The sequence below is a fragment of the Naegleria lovaniensis genome, assembly GCF_003324165.1.
Source record: "Naegleria lovaniensis strain ATCC 30569 chromosome Unknown tig031, whole genome shotgun sequence".
NCBI lineage: Eukaryota > Heterolobosea > Eutetramitea > Acrasida > Naegleriidae > Naegleria > Naegleria lovaniensis.
Window position 1 is genome coordinate 213,479 of NW_025407853.1, and position 22,903 is coordinate 236,381.

Genomic DNA, 22,903 nt, shown 5'->3' on the forward strand with positions numbered 1-22,903 from the left:
ATGGCCATCAAATATATATATTTATATATAAAAAAAACTGTGTTTCACCCAAAAAGTACATTATCATTCGGGTACTAAAATTAAACTCAAAAAAAACATTTTACATTGGTGCACCACACACAACAACAACCGTCAAACAAACACACCTCTCTCTCTCGAACAATGTCTATGGATCCAACGACAGATCTTGAATTAGGAAAATACGTACAAGAAGAAGGAAATGATGATGATATTGATACTCCTTTGAATCCTAATGTGAATCCACAACAAGTAAGCTCTTCCGAAGATCATCAACCAATTTTATTACCAAAATTCAAAGCAACCATCATTGGTACGGAAACTCGAGAGGAAGATCCAGAACATCAATCTCTCATTCATGATAATCGTTATACGGTCTATGAAATTAAGGTTGTCAATGAGAATGATGCATCCATTCATTTTGTATTTCGTCGTTTCTCGGAATTTGCAAATTTGAAAAACAAGTTAGCAGAAAAGTATCCCGAGAGAGTGAAGGAAATTGAAGCCATGGAACACATCTTTCCCAAATCAACATGGTTTTGGACTAATAAATTATCAAAGGAAGTGGTCGAACAAAGACGAGAGAAATTGGATGAATTACTCAAGTTTATTTGTTCCGATTCGGTTTTCAGTGGCGACGAAAGGTTTTATGAATTTTTGCAATGCGACATGAAAATGCTGGAGAAGGCACTAGGATTTTTCAGAAACAAACTCTATCATTATCAACAAAGTAGAAAGGATTTGAAAGATAAGCAAGAATATGAACGTTCTCAAGAAATGGTTAGACAATTGACAAGAAAAAGAAGTGAGAGTTTGAGCAAGATGAAGGGTACACAGAATACCAATTCAGCAAGCATGGTTCATAATCAACATCATCATTAGTAATTTTGTAAAATAATAATTAATAACTTGGTACTATTAATTTTTAAAATTCTACCATGTTGCTGAATATTAGTGATTGAGTTTTCAAACTTGGACATTGTGACAAGTTGATCATGAGCAGTTTTCTGTTGAATTGTCACTCAATATTGAATTATCCTACTGGTTAGATGAGCCCTTGTCTGATGCCTTGACAATTAACATCCCCAAATCCACTTCATCAATATGATAAGTATTATTGCAATATTCACACGTGGAATCAAAAGTTTCTCTTCCTCCCTCAACAATTTCTCTTCTCATATCACATAATTCTTCCAATCCAATATGCGACACAGCTTCCAAGACCTTATCTTTCGAACATCGACAATAATAATCAATTGGTTTGTATCTCACAGTAGATGCATCCTCTGGCACAAAAAATTTGTAAAATAACTGATCATGAATATCTTGTCGGGTCACAATTTGATCCTCCAATTCCCTTAATTTTCGTTTAAAATCCTGTAATTGTTCCTCAATAACGCTCGATTGAATATTGGCATTGATTGTATTGTTGTATTCGCTCATAGGCAACCGTTGAATAATGACTCCATACGATAGCAGAGGCGGTGATTGTGAAATACCACTGTTAGTGGAAGAACCTTCTTGTGTCGTGCTGTTTGCTGCCTGATTTGGTTTACACACCAAAGTACAAGCAGTAGGTATTTGTTCAGACTTGTCAAAGAATTCTTGAAAATCTCTCCTTAAATCTACATTGTCTTCACCTTGCATTAATAAAGGCAATGAACTCATGACTGGCTTTGAATGTTCCATCAAGATTCGAGACACTGAAAATACAGAATGTAATTCATCATCCACAAAATCCTTTGGATTTTCCTTATAGGAAATAAATCCTCTCACCTCTCCAACTTGAATAGACTCTGCTACCACATGATGAATGGTTGGATGATCGGAATGTAAATAAATTTCTAACTTAATTCGTTCCTCTCCTTTCAACAACGAACTCAGCAGCATGGAAGCAGAAATGCATTGTCCCATCAATTGAGAGGCTTGATGATGAGTAGGATTGGTGTGAGGATTCAAATGAAAACGAGAAATGAATGATTTGAGTGAATCGGAACTATCAATGAGACTCACTCGGAATCTTCCATCACTGCTCATGAATGATTTTACATAGTCTCGTAATCGAACTCGTTTTTGTGTGCTTGCTGTTGTTGAGGAAGAAACAACTCTTTGGAGATGATGCAAATTTGGTTTGAACATTTTTTCATCTGGTGGCGCATGCAATCCAGCAAAGTTAAATTTCCAGAGAACCAAAGCTCCAACACACATGAACATAATAATAGTATGATTGAGAAATAACACTTTTACTGACAACTTCTTGTCCAAACTAAAAAGAATTCAATTTAGAACTTCTTCTTCTTATCCTTCTTATCATTGCTAAAATCATCTCTCTTTCTCTTTGGTTGGGTAGAAGCATCAGCACTTTCATCGTACTTGGCATTGGCACCCTTCACTTTGCCACGGTGATCCTTTGAACGATGTTGTTGAGAAGAATCAGTTTGTTTTTGTCCCTTCGTGAAAGCAGCACTTGAGCCATTGTTATACTTCTCCAATTCACGCAAACGTTTCTCAACAGATTCTCTCGAGTCAATTCCAATGGTGGCTTGTTCCTTTTCACCCATAGCATCCACACGGGATGAAATGGCACATTTAGCTGCTAACACTCTTGCAATTTTACCCTTGTACTTTTGTGGAGCTTGACCAATCAAGGAGGCATGATAGAGCAAACCATACTTGGGTGTGTTGTGACGAGACTTCAAAGCTCTAAAGAATGCCTTCTCAGCACCCAAAATTTGAACAGTACTTGCTGGATGTTTTGCCAAATTCATCAATGAACCTGCATGAGCAATTAGACGAGCTCCAACCAATTCTCCAACCAAGTGTGTCAAGTTTGGTGCAATAGCTTGCATTCTATTTTTCAAATAATCAAAGAGAGCTGCTCTGTATGCTGTAATACTTTCTACTTCTTCAGCCAATTTAGAAATGTGAAGAATGTCATCTTGTGAAATTTCAGTACCCATAGAAACGATAGCTGCTTCCTTAACTTCATTTGCCAAATCTTCTGGTAACACATCTGTCAATGGTGCCGTTTGAGCATTGTTTCTATTTTGAAGTGTTAAAACAGTCTTAATATAAGCATTATTATCACGCAAAATCTTTGAAAGTTCAGGGAAATGCCATCCATACCATTCCTTAACTCTCATCACATAAATATTCAATTCTTTATCAATATCATCCAACAATGAAATGGCCTGAACGATCATTGTATCAATCTTATCTGGTGAGAATTTGAGTTTGTAGCGAGAGAGTGAGTGAGAAAGACCCAAAGCCATACTTTGTAAATCCTTTTCTGTGGCAACATCTCCTAAAAGATTACTCAAGTTGTTACGAATACCTCTCATCAATGCAACGACAGAGTCATCACAAATACATTGAATGCCAAGTTTGTTTTTAATGGCTGCTCCAAGTGATTTATCACACACTGCCAATTTTGCTGATTCAGCTTCAGAGAGTTGCTTTTTGAGGAACTTTTTCAACTTTTTATCCAATTTTGATTCAACAATAGCTGTAGCTGCTTTGAGAGCCTCATTGGTATCTTTGAAGTTTTCAAAGGATTTGAGTTTGATACTATTTTGTTGTTGATATCATGAGAAGTGATGATAAAGAACGATACCATTTCATGTTGTTGTTGTTGGTATGATATATTCATCGGTGGTTGTTCATTTTGTGTGTACAAAGGTACGGAATAGCATCAATTGATAATGATGGTGAATTCACCATACAGCATCGTAATATTTCATCATCATGAATTTCTCGTTCCAACCAAATACTAAATATCAAAAAGAAAACTTACTTTTTATGAAGTTTAGAAGTATTGTTGAACATTTCATCGACCGAGGTTGGAGAGGTAATTTTACCCTCATCTAGGATGTTGAACAGGGCATAGCCTGCTGGTGTTTCAAAAAGGACGTACATGTTGCGGAGAGATGAAGTGATGATGGCAACAGGCTTTGTTCAATATTTTTTTGCAGAAGAATTTTTATCGAACCCTTCCAACATTTCTTTGAACACAACAAGGGATGAAAGAGAAGAAACATGTGAGCGAGTGCACATTCTTCAAACAAGAACAACATGTATAGCTATACATGGCCCAATGATAGAGGAAATTCAAGGTGCTTGACAATAATGTGCAATTTCAAAAATTTCACATTTAATTAGAGTCTCTTGATAATTTGTACAATATCTTCATCGAGTAATTGATGTTCTTTACCAACTCTCTGAGGTTGATGTTTAACAGATTGACCCCACACCCAAGCATATTTAAATTGTTTGATAATGTGTTTGTGAATTCTGTTACAAAAATCTTCAACTGTACTCTTGTCTCGTCTAATAATGACTGGGGCACTAAAGTCTGCAAGTTGACCCTTAGGTTTTGTGTATACTCTAATCAAATTCAATGATTCCCACATCTTTTCCAACAGTCCATCTAAATTCCATTCGTGGTGAGCAGAAATAGGACATGCATGAGGAATTCTGTCAATCAAGTCCAATTCTTCAATGGTAATTTGATCAATCTTGTTCATAGCATAAATTGCAGGAATATAAACACGATTTCCTTCAATAATATCAATCAATTCGTCAGCAGTTGCGTCACATCTAAACATAATGTCTGCGTTAGGACACTTGTATTCTGTGAGGATAGCTTTAACGATATCTTGGTTTAAATGAGTGAGAGGAACTGAGGACATCATATTGAGACCACCTTTTTCCTTCTTTTTAAATGTAATATTTGGTGGTTGTTTGTTCAATCGAATACCGAAACCCTCCAATTCATATTCAATCTTCTTTTTATGAGTGAGTGGTTTCAAAGCATCCAAAACAATCAAAATCAAATTGCAGGTACGTGCTGTGGAAATGACTTGTCTACCTCTTCCTTTACCATCTTTAGCGCCTTCGATAATACCTGGCAAGTCCAATAATTGAATTTTAGCACCCTTGTATTGAATCACACCCGGAATACAGGTCAATGTAGTAAATTCATAGGATGCAACCTCTGAGAAGGTATTTGTGAGTTTGTTTAAAAGTGTTGATTTTCCTACTGAAGGGAAACCGATCAATCCAATACGAGCATCACCCGATTTGTTTACATCAAATCCCTCACCAGCACCACCTCCCTTCTTTTTAGTCGACTCGGTTAAGAGTTCTCTTCTCAGCTTGGCAAGTTTAGCTTTGAGTGTACCCAAGTGGTAGGCTGTTGCCTTGTTCTTTTGGGTTCTTTCCATTTCATCTTCAATGTTTTTAATTTGTTGTAGGATGGACATTTTGTTATGATTATTACTAGTTGATGATGATTAAATAATTATTGTTGAAAAATCTTCTCGAAAGTCTTCTCGCGCGGAATGGGATGATGAACCGATACGTAACCAACAGAGAGAATACGCAAACAACAAATTTTTTTTAAAAACAACAAAAAACTTTTTACAATTCAAACTCGGATCTCGTGTCTTTGGTTCAATCGATTTCGAGACGATATCTTTTCTAAACAAGATTGTGATGTTATTATCTTATTGAATTACTTCATTTAGGGGTATTGTGTATTGAACTTGGATCGTCATGACGAAACAAGAAGAGTATGGTTCAATTCACAACTTTCTAAAACGAACTCCTTTTCGTCTGTTGCCACTTGTCAACCTGTCAATTTTTTTTATTCTCAAATTCAACAACAAAAAAACAGACAACTAGACCACACACAACACACACCCTTTCCATCTGTGTTGTTGTTGTGTTGCTGAATTTCATCCAAACACTACCAAATCCTTCTCTCTGTACATTAAAAAATTACGAAAATGTCATCCTCTTCGATGGCCATCGAAGACATTTTCAGAAGCAACAATTTCACCGTCTATCTCCTAAGCATTGTTTTTAGTTCATTCATTCTCGTTGTTTTCACCGTATTGTATTTCATTGTCCTCACCATTCGATGTTGTCTTCAACACAAAGTCGAAAAGAAAATTCGACTCGAGCAACAAGCTCGGGACAAGGAAGAATTACAGAAACAACAACAACAACAACAACACGGAAAACATGCTTCGAAACGTAAAACACTCCATTTATCAACAACAGCAGCATCTTCACCACAAGTGTCAACAAATGCCATCCATCAAGAGCGATCTTCTGCGATCATTAACATTGCCGATGATCATCAAATTGAAATTTCTAGAAATTCTCTTGCTCATTCGAATCAACATGGTGAGAGTGGACTCATGGTTCAAGGAGTGAGTATGAATGGAATTGAATCCATTACTGGAACAAGTAACTCGATGGTCGGTGGCGTCGGAGTTGGAGGTGTGACGACTTTATTACAATTTGATCCATTTGCGTATGAAGATGAAAGTGAGGAATGGACGTGTGGAGCATGGAACAAATCATTGAAGTGTTGGATTGGAATGGAAGTGTTGTATTTTGTGGAGAATGTGTTGTTGTTGTTTATGGCATATGCGTTGATTACTTATATTTCATCATTGGTGGCATGTAAGTAATGTGAATGGTCAATTAAGCAGTTGTAGGATTTAGTATGGAGAATTGAATTATTTATTTATATTTATTTATATTTATTTATATTTTTTAAATTGATTATTCATAACACTCTTTAAAAATTTGGAATATTGTAAATTTTCTAGTTCAATATCTTCACTGGGGTGCAGGTATTGCCATTAATTTATTTCTCACCATCCTTACAGTACTTCATGGAGTTCGTTATCGATTAATTCATGACAAACTCAATTCCATGGTCGATTTAGAAGAAGAAGCATCCAACGTCACTTCTCCAAACAATGACTATCGTGAAAGCATGGCCGAACATCACGAGACTATTCCAACCATTACGCTTAATCACGAATTATCATCCAACCATAAGGAAATTCAAAACAATACTTCTCTTGATCCAAGTGCTCCATCTCCTCCTACTTCCATAGATAGTCATCCAGCAGCAGCAGCAGCAGTTCACACCATCATTGGAGATTCTCAACAACAATCTTCACAAATGCAATTATCGACTCACACCTATGATCAAAATTCAGTGGTTGCTTCTTCTCCTGTTCCTTCGACACCATCCAATGCTGCAACCACTCATGGATACGATCAACAAATTGAATTAATGCCAATGAATACGAATGGTACTACTACTAGTGTCGTGACAAGTTCATTACAAACTCTTCCAACGAGTAGTAGTGAAAATATCAATTCTGGAAATACCAACAATATTGAAATGAATGTCACCGTTCATATGGATGAATTAACGAGTGTGAAACGTCAACAAACCAAACTCGTCATTTTACGACAAGAAGATGTCAATGAAAATGTGGATATTCACAAATTTAAATTACTCGATGGACCTCCAAAAGTCTATCAAGATGATCATCTTTCCACAACAGCTCCATCTTTCCACAAGAAAGAACGTTCATTACACAAACGATTGGCCTCTCCTTTCGAAATTTACTTTAAATCCATTCAATACGGAATTGTGAATCGATTCATTCTCTTCATTCTCTATTTAATTCTAGCCATGGTCATTACCATTGTGTTGACTTCATTCTTTTATGGAACTTGTATTTGTTTGAATGATTTTGAATTTTCAACCACTTTTACAAGATATGTCAATTCGAGAGAATCCCTTTCGGTGTGTGGAGAGAGAACCATATGTTCTCAAGTACTCATGCTTCCAGAAAAACCTCAACGAGAAATGATTGTGAAATTTTTCACAGAATCTCGACCTCAAGGAGTTTCTTTTGTGATTTATTCGAAAAATTCAACGCAATTGAATGCATTCATTCAACAATCAAGTGTTTCACAATTACTAGATGGAAGTGCTCTCTATAGTAATTTAACAGTTTTGAATTCTTTATTGAGCGAGGCAAATCGAAATCAAACAAATGTCGACATGTTGTTACAATTACAAACATGTAGTGTGGAAGATTTAAACGAATTTCAAGCAGAACTCATTCAACGTTATGTCCATACTTGTAAATTGAGTGCACTCACTCCACAAACGTCATACTATTTTTCAACATTTTATTTCACCATTGTTGAGAGATTATCGAGTGAATTTACAAATAATGTTACTTCCAATTACAAAACTCTACTTGTGAAAAGTTCTACACTCAGCAAGTGGACAACCTTTTCAAATATGATGGCAAATCCAATTAAATTTATTGTGAGTGGAGAAGTTGGATTTAATGACAAATCTCTCAATATGATGAAAGAGGCCATTCAAAATTCAAATCCATCTTTTATTGCCTTTACTGGAAATATTGCATTTGATAATGGATTTTTAACATGTTATGGAAGATGGGTGAAATTTTTATCGAGATATCAATCCATTGCACTTGATTCGAATAATAATTCCATTCCATTATTGACAGCTATTGGAAATCATGAAACATTATTTTGGAGATTTAAGGCCAATTCAGAAAATGATTTAAGACCTTATCGAGCATTTATTTTACATGAAATCAACAAGACGGGCGCTTCACAAGAATTTTCACACATGCATTATATTTTCAATGAAAACTCAACGACATGTTCCATGATGGTATTAGATAGTCATGTGGTAAAAAGTCATGAATCTCAACAATCGTTTATTGTTTCGAAATATTCGAGTGGAGTTGACAAGTATCGAATGGTCATGTATAATATGCCACTGTATCCATCAGTTTCAGATTTTGGTAAGTTATATTTTGTGTGTTTTTTTTAAATCAGTAGTTCAACCATTTTTTGCTTAAATATTATTAGACACTGAATTATCAAGAAATGGTAGAAATTATTGGTCACCTCTCTTTACCACTCACAATGTAACGCTTGCATTTGAGGGTTATGATCGATCGTACAAGAGAACAAAGGTGATCGCGGCCACAGCAGCAACAAACAATGGTGTCAATGTGTCGCCAAATGTGCTTGTGCAAAATCAAACGAGTTGCTCCTTCTCTTTAGGTACCACTCATGTTGGAGATGGCTCTATGGGTGCAGATTTAGCTAGATCACTATCAAGCGTTACGACATCTGTTGCAGATTTATTCTATACTCGACAAATAGCTCACAACTACAAAGAAGTAACTTGCGACGGTGTGAATGGAGTGAAAGTGAAAGTTTTTAATGATAATGGAGCTTTATTAGATTATTTTGAGAGATATTAATCAACCAATGAATAATCATACTACAGTACAACCTATTGTTGGAAAAAATTAAAATTGTTTACGGATTGTTTACATTACTTTTGTGCTGCGTTGCTTGATCGAGGGTCGTGTCTCAACTTGGCAAGGATGGACTTTGCTTTTGAGGTTGAAATAGATTGATCAATCAGCTTATTAATTAAGGAGGCGTTTGTGCCGAGAGTGTTTGTGGTTGGCGTTTGGGATTGTGACTTCTTTTTGAAAGTGTTTGCTGATGAAGGGGATGTACTTGGTTTTGTCTGAGGTTGATTCATTGTCACAGGCTTTGGTTTTGGCTGAATGCTCAAATCACCTGGCCCGTATGGAAGAGAAAATGATTGATATCCCATTGCTCGTTTCACAAACTTTCTCATCTTTTTTTCCACACTCTCGCTTCTCTGACGCTCTTCTTCTTCGAGCATAATTCGAAGCTTCTCTTCATCCATGTTGATCGTTGCTCTTTGAAGTATGTTGTGGTGGCTGTTAATCTTGTTAAAGTTTGAAGCAGTATTCATTTCAATTTGTTTGTCCTGAATTTTTTGGATAGATCGAAGCACTTTTTGTTGCTTTTCAACATTCAAGTCATGAATGTACATGGTCTCTGCTAGATCAATCATGGTTTGCGTTTTTTCAATAGCTGAAAGCAGTGTAAAAGATTGAGTTAGCAAGTCATCAAATACTTGAATGGAGCTCCTGTAGAGATGATCATAAGTTGCCTCGTCCATGTCAATAAATAGAGATGCTTGTTCTCTTTCAACTTTAACCCCAGAAAAAAGTGACTGTACAAAGTCGATTCTTTCATCTTGGAGAGCTTGTTTAGACTCTCTAAGTCGTTCCTCAAAAATAGCGTAATCAACCAAATCTGTGGTAACCTCAATAATAGAAATTACGTCATCTAATGTGTTTTTGATTGCTTTCAACTCCATTCTATCTAAATGATCGATAATGTTCAATTGTACTTCTTCTTCAACCATTATTTGCAGCAATTCTTCTTTGGTTGGTCCAAGCACAAGCCGGTCCACTTCACAAACATCTTCAATATTCACTTCTACATCGTAAACGGAGCATGTTGAGCGCTCCAAGTCTTCTTGCTCATTATTTTTCATGTTTTGCATGACAAGGTATTTCTGTTTCTTTGCCTCAACTTCTTGCGAGTCTTGAGTCTTGAATAGCTCACTCTTGTACTCTTTGAAACCTTTCTTTTTTCCAATAGTGTGGTCGTAAATCAACTTGGCATACGTTCGACCATTGGATATAATTTCTACAATTGGCTGTTTTGATTGAGCGGTGGCCAAATAGCATGATATAACACGATAGGGCCATCGTATCAGGGATATCGCCTCTTCTGCTCTTATCATTTCTTTAAGCCTACTATTATCAGTCACGTTCTTTCTCCGTAAATATTCATCTGTGGATGTGGAACTATCATTGAATATTGTATTGTCAAAAGATAATTGCTTGCGGATGGTGCTCATATATTGGTCTAGAAGAGTAGGATAGAACATTCCAATGTGAAGAGCTTCAAACGAAACTTCATCTCTCCATAAAAACCTGTACAGGTCGTTGGTAATGTTAAAATTAGTGTCAGTATCAATAAAAATGATAAGTTTCGTTTTGTCACTCAGTTCAATGACCTCATTCTTGTATAGCTGACCCAAGCTATCCTTTCCAATCTTCTTTTTCAGTTGAAGTTGCGACCTGAACATTTGTTTTTCAAAGGTGTCACATTGATAATCTGGAGTATCTTCAGTGACAACGCCTTCAAGAGAACGAATAGAGTCAACACCTGCAGTCAACAAGTCCTTGAGCTTTTTTGCATCGTATTTGTCTGCTACTTTGACAGAGGGAGTCATAAATCTGCATTTGTCTTCAACAATAAGCTGATACGAGCCATTGGGATCTAGTTTGAAATTAAAATAGCTCATCCACAATCCTTCAGAATATGTTTTAGAAGTTATTGATCTATAATAGTCTATTGCATTGTTGACCCATCTTGACCCGTTATAATGACTCTCTAACTTGTCAATAACAAAGGAATCATCTAAATTTTCGTACTTTTGATATTGTCTATATTCAAAGTCTACAGCATTGTCCCACTTGTACCCGCTTGGAACTTCAAATTTTTCATGTTCGACTTGCTTAACCATGAGGTAGTACAAAATATTTTGGCCCTTCATGGTAACAACCTTATCTAACAGTACTCCAAGGTCAGTACTGGGTTTTGTAGATTGATTAATGGCCCTATGTAGGTCGTTAAACCCTCTTATAAATTCGGTTCTAAAGACATCCATCACAACTTGTGGATTTGATAATGAAGGAGCAAGTTCAAGGATCGACTTTGAGAAAGAGTGTTGTCCTTGACGCATAAGCCATTGCCAATCGGGATGATCTAGCCTTTTTGCGGCTTCAATATGGTACATTAATCTTTCCAATTTGACAGATGGCAAGTTATCGTTACGGTCTGACAAAATTTCACCACTCCTAGTAAAGAACAGTACGCCTAAAAAAACGCCTGATGGTAGTTTTTTCTGAATAATCGATTCTCGCATCAGCTTTTCTTGTTGAACCTCTTTTTTCGCTTTTAACTTTTGTGATACAGGTTGGAAATCCTCACCAAATGGGACTATGACGCAAAAAAACCGTAATAATCATTAATTACACTAATTATTAGCTCAATTCAAAAAAATTTAACTTACCTTCTTTGAGTTTGGCTCTAGATCTCCAATATTCAATTGATTTAAAGCACAAATTGCCCAACTTGATTGTTTCATCGATTGTCTCATCGTTAATTTTCTTTGATTGCTTAATATCATGCATCAATTTAAGAAAAGTATTTCGCAATTCAGGCTTTTCGGTGGTTGTTGGATTTTTGAAAATTATTTCCAAAATGCGGAGACACTTCTCTAGTGTTGTTTTGTCCATCTTCTTCAAGTTTTTCTCAATATATGATAGAGCTTCTTGTAAAGCCGCATCTCTTTCGAATGGGTTTCTTGAGACGATGTGTAAGTATCTTAGGCCTTGCTCGTATTTACTAACAACAAATGTATCTGTTGTTTCTTGAATGCTCTCATCTACAGTTTCGAATGGATCGGCCTCAATAATGGATTTTACAACTGCTGGTCCGGTAGTTTCAGTAATTGGCTTGTAATATGAGTTGGCAAACTCAACAGAGGCAAGGCGGTAATCTGAGAGAATACGTACGGCATATTATTCAGCATAATAAACCTGTTCATCAGGTACTTACAATGCAAGTCTATTTCCTTTTTACTTTCAATTTCGTTATAGGCTAATTCCAATCCAACCTTTAGACGTTCCTTACTTATAGTAGGTGCTTGAAGCACTAGCTCTACACCGTCAATAATGAGAACAAACTTGGAATCTTTCTCATCATTTATATCAAAAAAGTCAATTAACGGTAGGGCATTCAAAATAACATTTTTCTTACTTCTTTCATGAATCGTTGCAAAGAGAGTTAGAAAAGCATTAGTAACATTGAGAATAGAAAAAAAAACATACGATTTTCCATCTTGTCCTGCAATGAACAGACAGAAGGCGCCAACAAAGTCTCGGGCTAAAATAACAATTCGGTCCTTCTTAGTTTTGGGCTATTGCAAGTAGGAAAAATTTTTTTGCTTGATCGCAAATTACATCAAATTACTTACTGAAACAAAAAGGCTGGATTTGAAAGCAGTGTGGACATGCACCTCTCCCCTTCCGGGCAGCACAAACAATTCTTCGTTTTCGATGATTAAGCTAAAATAAAAAATTAATTAATAAAAACTTACCGTCCTCAATTTGGTCGTCAAATTCTGTTCTCGCCAAATCTTTCTTTGAATAGTTTTGTTTGGAGTTCAAGTTCTTTCTGCCAATGAAAGATAGTTTCTTTACGGAAGTAAAATCTTTGAAATCCTCTTGAGAGGAAGTTCCTGCATTGTCCTGAATCGTTGTCATTGATTTCTTTGGCTCGTTGGTAGGAGTTGTAGGGCTATTGACCATCGTGGCAGCCCTCTTTTTTACTTTCTCATTGTCGTCAACAATGGTGACTTTCTTCAATTTGGATGCCTCAGACTCTGTACTAACAGTTGATCTGTTCTCTTGTAGACCCTCGTCCGATTGTTTGAGCCCTTTATGTGGACTTGTCTCACCAGTGTTGTCATTGGAAGCAACAATGGTGGACTCCTTGCCCTGCTGCTCTGTTTGTTCCTTTGTAGTAGTAATAGGTTGTTGTTGTGTTGGAAAAGATATATCCTTGCTTCTGGTTTCTGGAGTAGTTGGAGTTTGTTGTGTTGCTGTTACATTGCTCTTGGAGGCTAGATCTTGAGGTTTTGTAGTCTTGCTGTTTGGATCTGATGACGATGCTGATGATGATGAAGCCTTGTCTTCTTTTGCTTGCTGAGGGACTGAGGTGGTGTTAGGCTGTGTGGTTGTTGGAGTAGTAGCGGGAGGAATTGAGGGTGTTGAGGGTGTTGAGGGTGTTACAGGTGTTGAGGGAGGTGTTGATGGATCAGAGGTGCTTGCTGTGTTACTGTTGGTGGTCGGTGTTGATGCACTTTGCTCCTCCAATGACACATAATCAGGAAAGTCCAAATAACTTGCAAGGAATTGCTTGGAGCCCCAATGAAAGTAGGCTAACTTTCCTGTTCGTGGATCTTCCTTTTCTTGATAAATTTTACTATCATGATGATCATCATTAAGAATTGCAAGTCATGGAAATCAAGTAAATTGAAATGTACATACGTTCTATCGGTTCGATAAGGACGTGGATAAAAGTATGTTTCTTTAAACCTCACATATTCTGTTTTTCCAATTTTGAAGACATCCGGAGCTGTTTACCCAACGTATATGATGCACCAGTTATATCTTGGTTTGATTAAGGCTACATACCTCTTGAAGGCTGCTGCGAGTTGTTGTCCGACATCTCATCACACGATTTAATGTTGCAGCTTTGAAAATTTTTTTGCAATTGCTGTAACGGAAAAAGGTTGTGCTGCAAAGGAAATTCCTTCAAGATAACTTCATAGGAATGCTGGAGGTTTCTCTCTCGTCATGTTCATAATTTCGTGCACTTTAATTTGTTGTTCCATCTGAGTGATGAGCGTCGAGTTCTGAGTGATATGAGTCACATCCAATTCTGTTAACACATTCGAGTAAAAATTCAATTCTGCAAGAAAATATAATAATTTCAATCGAAGTCTCTGTTTTTGATATTTCAATGCAAATAAATATAAATTTGTGGCATCAATTCCGAGTAATGATTTTGAATCCGAGTTGTCACGACGATACAAATTATTTTCAATCATCAAATGTAAACCCAAATAATGATATTCGAGTAAGTATCGAAAAATTAAATTCTTTTCTTTTTCAAATTGATGTTTTTCCTTCAAGTGTTTTCTCACATATTTTGAAAATTGAACTTGGTGATTGGAAGTTGGCGTGGATGAAGCAACGAGATTTTGTTCAGTAGTGACCATTTTTTTTAACAACACCAGAGCGTTCCTTGCAGCCTTTTATGAATACCCTAGTATCTTGGACTTTATTGATAAGAGGTCAATATGGAAGCCATGACTACGACTACTCCTCCTCTGTTACAACAACGTGGACAACTGATTCTTTGCAAATTCCTTCACTTCCTTATTGCGGTCACCATGTAATTGTACCAGCTTTTTGCACAAATCAACACAACCAGACTTTTGTAAAATGGTTGCGTTTGAATCCAGCTCATTCAATTGCGCAACAAGTTTCAATAAGGACAAGCTCAATTCTCCATCATGATCACTATGTGTGAATGTTTGAGTGCATTTCACAAGTGATTTCATATCATCAACACTCACTTTGAAAGTCTCATAATGTTGAGCAATTCCTTGCAATATGGAACATAAAAAGATACATCCTTCTTTTTCCATATTCGTCGCGTCTTTCAACTTGGAAAAACATGAAGAAATTAATTTCTCACGAATATCCTTGGAGAGAATATTTTCAACCAATAATTGACGATTGTCCTTCTCAATGGAACTTCGTTTCATTTTGAATTGAGTGTGTGGTATCACAAGAGACAATACATGAAGAGTCAATGTCAAAATGTGAGGTGTTGTAGATCGTTGAATAATATCGAGTAGGGCAACATGGAAACCGAATGTGCTTGCGAATTGTGTTCCTGCACTCTTTGGATCATTCTCTAAATGTTTCAAGAATAAACTCATCATCATTTCATAGAGTTCATTATCGTTGAACTCGCTCAATGAGAGTATAAGGGTTCGAACGTGTGTATAGACTGTTTGTGAAGATAATTGTTGATCCGCAGATGTTTCACTCCATGCTTTTTCTAGAACACTTGGATAATACTTTTCAATTTCATACAAGAATTCAACACAAAATGAAACCACCCAACCATCATCGGCATATTTTGAGAGAGCAGCAAAAAAGAGACTTCCAAATTCTGTGGCTAACACTTGTATCAGCTTTTCTCTTGCATCTGTATCTGATTTGTTTCTGTAAATGGTGTGAATGACATTGAGTGTGTTTGTCACCAATTCCTTATTCTTTAAATTCAACTGAACGATATTCTTGAATGATTTCATAATGAGAGGGGAAGAGTCTGATAATTCTACAAATATTTTTGTAATATATTGCTGAATATTGGATGATCGCGTTACGGAGGTATTTGTTTTGGATGATGCAGAAAGTAGTGAAGACACACCTCCTTGCATGACCATGGATTTGGCCAATTCCATTTTAGCAATTTTTGAAGTGTCCTTTCCTGTCAATGTCACAAACTTGGTCAATGGAATAATAATCGCATTCTCATCGTCATTGATCTTGTTTGGAATTGATACTCCATAGTGATAAACGACGAATTTGATCATAATGTCAAACGCTCCTTGTTTCCTACTGATGGTTTTCAAAGATTCAATATTGTGCAAACAAATATTATTCAACAAAATGAACATGTTTCGTGACAATTCATAACTCAACGTGAGTTGCTTGAGAGTATAAACTTTGGAAATAACTTCATCACATTGCTTGATCATATTTTCCAGTTGAGTAAGCAGCTCATTCACATGATCACTTGGCTTCTCGCTCAACATTCCCAACACTTGTACAGCCAAAGAAATGACACGAACATGTTCCACATGAGTGGTTGTAGAAGTCTTGCTCTGATTATTCAATGTCATTCTCTTCAAAAATTTGCGATAATGTCTCTTAATAATATCGATGCATGCACTCATGCAACCAGTTAATCTCATGAGTGCCTTGTACTGCTCATTGTTTGGAGCTGTACTTTCAATAACTTCCACACAAATGGACAGTCCTGTTGATACAATGGAATAGCTCTTAGTATTGTCATTAATCATACAAATACACGATTGTAAACCTTCATGGTGGAGAAGATCGTCAATCAATTGTTTCTTATTTTTCACAAAATGTGAATGTAAATATTTTGCACATTTCATTGCCTTAGCTCTGCAATTCGAGTTATATTCCAACTCCTCAATGAGTTGAGAAAGTGATGAGATGGCCTCACCTTCTTCATTGTCAACATCATAATCATCGTCATCATCTCGATCGTCCTCATCTTTTTCATCCTCAGAAAGTTCAAAGAGTGGATCCATAATATTCACCTCAACAATGGATGAGTTTGCAGATTTCAAGCTATTCGATGAAGCGTTTTGACTTGAAGGTTTTCTTATGATGGTATTATTGTCATCTTGTTCATTCTCTTCTGTCTTGGGTTGAGAATTTTCTGTGCTTCTCTTTGGAGGTGCTCCAGAAGATGTAATCGTTTTAGGAGCGTCATCATCGTCGTCATCGCTTTCATCTTTGAGAATTGTCTTTTTTGACTTGTTTGGAGGACCACCGGATGGTGAAGGTGTGGTGGTACTACTACTACTTGTTTTTTTCACAACTTTGTCATTCTCCTCATCAGAAGAAGAATCGTCATCTTTCAATACAGTTTTTTTGGCCTTATTCGGAGGACCACCCATCGAAGAAGAAGTGGATGATTCATGCTTACTCGTCGTACTTGTTGAAGTATTGGTTGTGGTTTGCGAATGGTTAGGGGTGGATTTAGTTGCTGAAGGAGAAGTAGAAGAGGATGAAGGTTGTTTCTTCTTTGTTACAATAATGTCATCATCATCAGAATCCTCATTTTTCAAAACAGTCTTCTTTTTACCATGATGTGAAGAAGATAATTGTTGATTTTCATGATCCATGGCATGATCTTCCTCAACTACTTTCTTGGCCACTGCATTTTGTAACACAAATGCAGGTTCTTCCTCTTCATCTTCGTCCAATTTCGCTGGCTCAATAGGGTCTAAGTCATCATCCAGTTGAGCTGGTTCAATGGGATATAATTCGTCATCCAATTGGTTTGCTGGTTGAATGGGTTCCAAATCTTCCTCTGCTTTGAGTGGTAAAGAAGACGAAGCAGCAACGATATTTTCCGATGTTGATTCTTGTGGAGCTGTTGATGGTGTATTGGTCGTTGTTGATTCGGTACTGCTATTGATGACACTCTTCTTTAATTCTTCGACTTTCAATGAGGAAGAAGTATTATATGTGGTGTTTGTTGCGGTTGTTGCGTTTGGTACCACCGATGATGATGATGACGATTGTACCACCACAGTTGTTGATGAGTGTTGAAATTCTGGTACCACGATACCTTGTTGTGTATCCAAATGATTTGTCGTTGTTGTATCCAAATGATTAGTAGGAACACCAGCAGAACCTCCATTATTCACACCTGCTCCTCCTCCTACTCCTCGATTCATCAATTTCTTGATGGACTCTACCCATTCCTCACATTCGGCACGAGACGAACACTCCAAGATCCATTCTTCTTCCTTGTGCTTTCCTTCAATGTGTGATTTAATTGAAAAACAATGTGGATGTTTCTTGTTGATACTTTCATTGGTCAATAGCTTCACTTGAGTATATTGAGCATCGAGCATGAGTGTAGATTTACGAGAATGGGCTGGATCTTTCTTCTTCATGATGGCCAATGTATTCGGATGAGAGAAGAGTGAGAGAGGAATCTTCTTCCATGATAAAAAGGCACTCTTTTTGATATCTTGTGAGTGTTTGACGAGTTTGTAGTGAAGTTGTTGAGTGGATGATGATGATGGAAAGGGAGAGGAGGGTGTTGATGAGGTACGTTTCATGGTCACAACCCCTGAGAGAGGTTGGTCGATGGATTGCATCATTTCGATTTTTTTTTGAGTTTGACATGTGAAAGTGTACTTTTTATTCGGGGACTAGATTGGGAGAGAGATTTCTTGCGAGCTTGATTGTTTTGTATCAAAACGTTTATGTACAACATTATCGCTTTGAGGGAACATGTATTAACAAGACATACGTTTACCAGAACATGGCTGTCCAGTAATGAACCACACTTCCTTGATCTGCAAAAACCCAATCCTGGCTATTTGGAGAATAACCAAAGCATGAGCGATGCTATTATTATTCCACTTTGCCCATATTATGACATTTGCAATCCTGTTGCATCGCTCCTCCAGTGCATAACATTTTCTTTGTTGCATTCTTCGTTTAAATCCTTTGTATTTTATAAGTCTAAGGAGAAGGTGTTTCAATTTTTTCCTTCAAATGTTGTTGCAAATTGATGTGAATGTACCATTCGATAATCATTTCATTCGACCAAAAAAAAATATTTTGAGTTGATTAGTTTTTCCTCTTGCGCCATCAAAATAAGACAACTCTTGTTGAAAGAGGTGTTGTTGAAGCAGCAAATTCATCATCAACAATGATCAATGATCGGGCTGAAAAAGTTGATTTCTCTCCGACAAGTTCAACCGAAATCAATGGACCATTCATTGATGATATTATTTTTGAAATTCTACATTTCCTTGATTCATTGTTTATTGTTCAAGTTTGTATGAAAATTTCAAAACAATGGAGACAAGTATCATTTCAAATTCCTCTCTCATTATCATTCAAACCATATCGCTTCAAACAAGGTGGTGAATCAATTAAACTTTTTGCTGATTGTGAATGGTTGAAGAATTTGATTTCTTTGGATCTGTTTTGCAATGAAATTGGTAATGAAGGTGTCAAATATATTGCTGCAAGTGAATGGTTGAAGAATTTGACTTCTTTGAATCTGCGTAACAATGAAATTGGCAATGAAGGCGTCAAGTATATTGCTGCAAGTGAATGTTTGAAAAATTTGACTTCTTTGAATCTGGGTAGAAATCGAATTGGCAATGAAGGCGTTAAATATATTTCTGAAAGTGAATACTTGAAGAATTTGACTTCTTTGAATCTGAATGACAATCAAATTGGCAATGAAGGTGTTAAATATATTGCTGAAAGTGAATGCTTGAAGAATGTGATGCATTTGAATCTGGAATGGAATATAATTGGCAATGAAGGCGTCAAGTATATTGCTGCAAGTGAATACTTGAAGAATTTGATTTCTTTGAATCTAAACAACAATGTAATTGGTGATGAAGGTGTCAAATATATTGCTGCAAGTGAACGGTTGAAGAATTTGACTTCTTTGAATCTGCGTAACAATGAAATTGGCAATGAAGGCGTCAAGTATATTGCTGCAAGTGAATGCTTGAAGAATTTGACTTCTTTGAATCTGGGTAGAAATAGAATTGGCAATGAAGGCGTTAAATATATTGCTGCAAACGAGTGCTTGAAGAATTTGACTTCTTTGAATTTGGATTCGAATTAAGCTCAAATTGGTGGCATAATCGGAACAACTATCAACATTGTGAAATACAAATGTCGAACTTTTACGTTACATTGTTTGAGCTTCATAACAATAGAGAGATTGTAATTGATGTGACAGAATTTTTTCACAAGTTTTCTGGTCTTTGTGCTTTCTTTTTTAACATGTGTCAGAATTCAGTCCTATTGAGTTTCACCTTTAGGAGACTTCCTGTCCAACCATTTTAAATTATCGTTTTACTGTCCTGTGATGATCATCACGTATAGGTACCACAGCGTTTTCGGTAGGAAGAAACAATTGCAAGTGACATGTTCTTGGTTGAATCTGTCTTTGGAACCAAGTACTCTCGAATTTCAAGCTTGATTACTTAACGACTGACCTTGTCGGAATTATACCAACCTTTGGAGGGTCTTGAGAACATTCATAGTGAAGCTAATAGTGCCGTCAATATAGGCTGTAATCACTCTCGTGAATCTGGTCAAGCCACATAGAAGAGCAACTTAATAAAATTGGAAGTTTATGAAATTCAAAGAGGAGGCTTAGATAATGACGTTCAACAACAAACCCAGAGCTGCCTTGAATAAAACTGATGCAACGATATCCGTAGAATAATTTATGGATGAGATACACTCAACGAAGTCCAACGACGTACTCGAATGTTGAATCCAACAAACGTTGTTCTTCGTTCTTGTTAATGTCAGGCACTAAACAAACCAGACGCAATTAAATTTGTTGACATTAAAAAAATGGAGCGTTTGATTGCATTGATCGGAAAGCCTTTTCATTTCGCAAGTCAAATTCTGCAGAAAGCACAAATCGGAAAAGGCAAACTTGTGGACGATGTAAAATATTTATTTCCGTTCTTTTTTGTTTGTGGATTTTCAATGGAGGTGTTTATGATTAAAACTGGATTTTGTAGGTATTTCATGGAAGAGGGGTGTTGAACAATATTTGTGAAATTGATTTAAAAATTTAAATTATTATTTATATTTTGTGAACACATTTTCTGTGTGGGTGATGAATGGACATGATATTTGTTCGAAAATATGGAATTCTAATAATTATGAAATGATCAATTCAACGTCATGGTGAAACTAAAATGTCTTCAGATGAGTATAGAAAACGAAAAGAAGCAGATAAATTGACAGCCAAGACTGCTGAATTTATGCTCGCTAAGGAAAGAATTATTGAGAAGTTTGCAGAACAATATATCAAAGAGAGACATCTGTAAACATCACTCTCATGCACTTTTTTAGCTCATAAAAACGTTTTTACATCAATCTTGAACCAATGTATTGAACCAACTTCTTTTGGTAAGATGAACACTTTGCTTTTTACTACAGGTCTCTGTCATGAACACCAATGTGTTGTCTCCATGTCAGAGATCTTCAGTAATTATCAAAATAATGGCAGAGATCTTCAGTAATATCAAAGTAATTGCCCTTGATACAACAATTCGAGGGTTTCCATTAAATGGGCCACACTCAAACTCTGTGCCAATCCGTTAAGGATAAAATTTGCCGCCACTCCAAATTACAATTTTATCAAACAGTCGTAGATTTGAAACAACAGAACATACTCTAAAAAAAATGTTCAAAAATACATTCCAAAGTGGCTTCCTTTCAATATTATACTCCATCGGGTATGTTGTGGAATGATCCTGTACGCTAACGACGAATTGACCATGCATCAAAATACAACACTCATGACAGATCTAAACCCCTTCAAATTTGGGACAAACAAGTGAAGAATGGGCATATTAAACGCATAACTGATCAGGATATTCAAAGTTCTGTTCTTGAGCTCATCGGAACCAACGTGAGCACCACGTATATTACATGTCCAGCAAGTTCGAAAAAAACACTAGGAATCAAGTTACCCTTCTTGGTTATGGTCATCAAGAATGTAAGTTTTCAAATAGAGAAGCATCTCTCTGATGTGCTATAACACGTTCGTTGCGTATGACATGCAGCTCAAAAAATACTTTACATTTGAAGTTCAAGTTTTGGATGACAAAAACATCAAGAGGCGGTTCCGAGCTTCCAACTATCAAAGCACAACCAGAGTGAAACCATTTATTTGTACAATGCCAATGCGTCTCGATGAGGGTTGGAATCAAATTCAATTCAACTTGGCAGACTTTACAAGAAGAGCATACGGAACCAACTACATAGAAACATTAAGAGTTCAAATACATGCAAACTGTAGAATTAGAAGAATTTACTTCTCTGACAGATTGTATTCAGAGAGTGATCTGCCAGACGAGTTCAGATTGTTTTTACCAATTCAGAAAAACTAGGCCTGTAGATACCATGAGACGTTTTACAATTTTAATAAATGTGAAAATATTAAATACAGGTTTATCTTGCAGTTCGATCAAACACAAGAACAAAAAAAAAATGGCTTCACAACATAACCCCACAAGCTACATTTCTCTGCTGCGAGGTATCAATGTCGGAGGACATAGATCCATTAAAATGTCAGAGTTAAAGACTATTTATGAAAATGTCAACTGTACCAAGGTCAAGACATTAAAGACAAGCGGAAATGTTGTTTTTGAATATTTACATCGTGATGACACTGTCCAAAACCTGGAAGAAGCTCTCTCGCAAGAAATTATGAAACGACATTCGTATGTTGTGCCTGTTTTGATTCGAACTGTGCAAGAATTAAAACAAATCATCAAGAACAATCCCTATTATTCAAGAGATCGGAGCTCACACAAGGATTTATATGTGACTTTGTTGGCAGACACACCCAGTGATGAAGCTATCAAAGAGGTGTGTGACCAGAGAAAATCATTTGAACCTGACGAATTTCAAATTGAGGGACGAACCATTTATATGAAATTAGAAAGTAGCGCAGCGAAAACAAAATTAACAAACACATTCTTGGAGCGAAAATTTAAAACACAAGCCACCACAAGAAATTGGACGACCATGCTCGAGCTGGAAACATTGGCCTCCAACAAGAAGTAAACAAATGGAGTTTCATGCCATCAAACAGACTCTTCAAACAAGTTGTTGAAAAAAAAGAAAATTTGTTT

At 36.4% G+C, this 22,903-nt stretch overlaps 12 protein-coding genes across 12 annotated transcripts; 6 read left to right on the top strand and 6 right to left on the bottom strand.

Moving 5' to 3' along the window:
• Window positions 1-162: 162 nt before the first annotated feature.
• Window positions 163-900, top strand: C9374_007923 (uncharacterized protein; the record flags this gene model as incomplete). The annotated part of the gene is made up of 1 exon (XM_044697942.1): window positions 163-900. The coding sequence occupies one exon, from the start codon at window positions 163-165 to the stop codon at window positions 898-900; it is 738 nt and encodes a 245-aa protein (XP_044546037.1).
• A 156-nt stretch (window positions 901-1,056) lies between these two features.
• C9374_007924 (uncharacterized protein) lies at window positions 1,057-2,157 on the bottom strand (the record flags this gene model as incomplete). Its single annotated transcript, XM_044697943.1, has 1 exon — window positions 1,057-2,157. One exon carries the CDS (start codon window positions 2,155-2,157, stop codon window positions 1,057-1,059), a length of 1,101 nt encoding a protein of 366 aa, XP_044546038.1.
• Window positions 2,158-2,300: 143 nt separating this feature from the next.
• Window positions 2,301-3,933, bottom strand: C9374_007925 (uncharacterized protein; the record flags this gene model as incomplete). The annotated part of the gene is made up of 2 exons (XM_044697944.1): window positions 2,301-3,585; window positions 3,812-3,933. The coding sequence occupies 2 exons, from the start codon at window positions 3,931-3,933 to the stop codon at window positions 2,301-2,303; spliced, it is 1,407 nt and encodes a 468-aa protein (XP_044546039.1).
• A 239-nt stretch (window positions 3,934-4,172) lies between these two features.
• On the bottom strand, window positions 4,173-5,279 carry C9374_007926 (uncharacterized protein; the record flags this gene model as incomplete). Its single annotated transcript, XM_044697945.1, has 1 exon — window positions 4,173-5,279. One exon carries the CDS (start codon window positions 5,277-5,279, stop codon window positions 4,173-4,175), a length of 1,107 nt encoding a protein of 368 aa, XP_044546040.1.
• A 525-nt stretch (window positions 5,280-5,804) lies between these two features.
• C9374_007927 (uncharacterized protein) lies at window positions 5,805-9,149 on the top strand (the record flags this gene model as incomplete). Its single annotated transcript, XM_044697946.1, has 3 exons — window positions 5,805-6,489; window positions 6,639-8,681; window positions 8,749-9,149. The coding sequence occupies 3 exons, from the start codon at window positions 5,805-5,807 to the stop codon at window positions 9,147-9,149; spliced, it is 3,129 nt and encodes a 1,042-aa protein (XP_044546041.1).
• Window positions 9,150-9,223: 74 nt separating this feature from the next.
• On the bottom strand, window positions 9,224-14,082 carry C9374_007928 (uncharacterized protein; the record flags this gene model as incomplete). The annotated part of the gene is made up of 8 exons (XM_044697947.1): window positions 9,224-11,787; window positions 11,861-12,349; window positions 12,409-12,608; window positions 12,681-12,769; window positions 12,827-12,897; window positions 12,950-13,836; window positions 13,902-13,989; window positions 14,049-14,082. The coding sequence occupies 8 exons, from the start codon at window positions 14,080-14,082 to the stop codon at window positions 9,224-9,226; spliced, it is 4,422 nt and encodes a 1,473-aa protein (XP_044546042.1).
• A 97-nt stretch (window positions 14,083-14,179) lies between these two features.
• Window positions 14,180-14,635, bottom strand: C9374_007929 (uncharacterized protein; the record flags this gene model as incomplete). The annotated part of the gene is made up of 1 exon (XM_044697948.1): window positions 14,180-14,635. The coding sequence occupies one exon, from the start codon at window positions 14,633-14,635 to the stop codon at window positions 14,180-14,182; it is 456 nt and encodes a 151-aa protein (XP_044546043.1).
• A 114-nt stretch (window positions 14,636-14,749) lies between these two features.
• On the bottom strand, window positions 14,750-18,364 carry C9374_007930 (uncharacterized protein; the record flags this gene model as incomplete). The annotated part of the gene is made up of 1 exon (XM_044697950.1): window positions 14,750-18,364. One exon carries the CDS (start codon window positions 18,362-18,364, stop codon window positions 14,750-14,752), a length of 3,615 nt encoding a protein of 1,204 aa, XP_044546044.1.
• Window positions 18,365-18,921: 557 nt separating this feature from the next.
• C9374_007931 (uncharacterized protein) lies at window positions 18,922-19,860 on the top strand (the record flags this gene model as incomplete). Its single annotated transcript, XM_044697951.1, has 1 exon — window positions 18,922-19,860. One exon carries the CDS (start codon window positions 18,922-18,924, stop codon window positions 19,858-19,860), a length of 939 nt encoding a protein of 312 aa, XP_044546045.1.
• Window positions 19,861-20,603: 743 nt separating this feature from the next.
• Window positions 20,604-21,088, top strand: C9374_007932 (uncharacterized protein; the record flags this gene model as incomplete). Its single annotated transcript, XM_044697952.1, has 2 exons — window positions 20,604-20,772; window positions 20,967-21,088. The coding sequence occupies 2 exons, from the start codon at window positions 20,604-20,606 to the stop codon at window positions 21,086-21,088; spliced, it is 291 nt and encodes a 96-aa protein (XP_044546046.1).
• A 358-nt stretch (window positions 21,089-21,446) lies between these two features.
• Window positions 21,447-22,156, top strand: C9374_007933 (uncharacterized protein; the record flags this gene model as incomplete). The annotated part of the gene is made up of 3 exons (XM_044697953.1): window positions 21,447-21,499; window positions 21,570-21,762; window positions 21,830-22,156. The coding sequence occupies 3 exons, from the start codon at window positions 21,447-21,449 to the stop codon at window positions 22,154-22,156; spliced, it is 573 nt and encodes a 190-aa protein (XP_044546047.1).
• A 100-nt stretch (window positions 22,157-22,256) lies between these two features.
• C9374_007934 (uncharacterized protein) lies at window positions 22,257-22,835 on the top strand (the record flags this gene model as incomplete). The annotated part of the gene is made up of 1 exon (XM_044697954.1): window positions 22,257-22,835. One exon carries the CDS (start codon window positions 22,257-22,259, stop codon window positions 22,833-22,835), a length of 579 nt encoding a protein of 192 aa, XP_044546048.1.
• Between the last annotated feature and the right edge of the window lie 68 nt (window positions 22,836-22,903).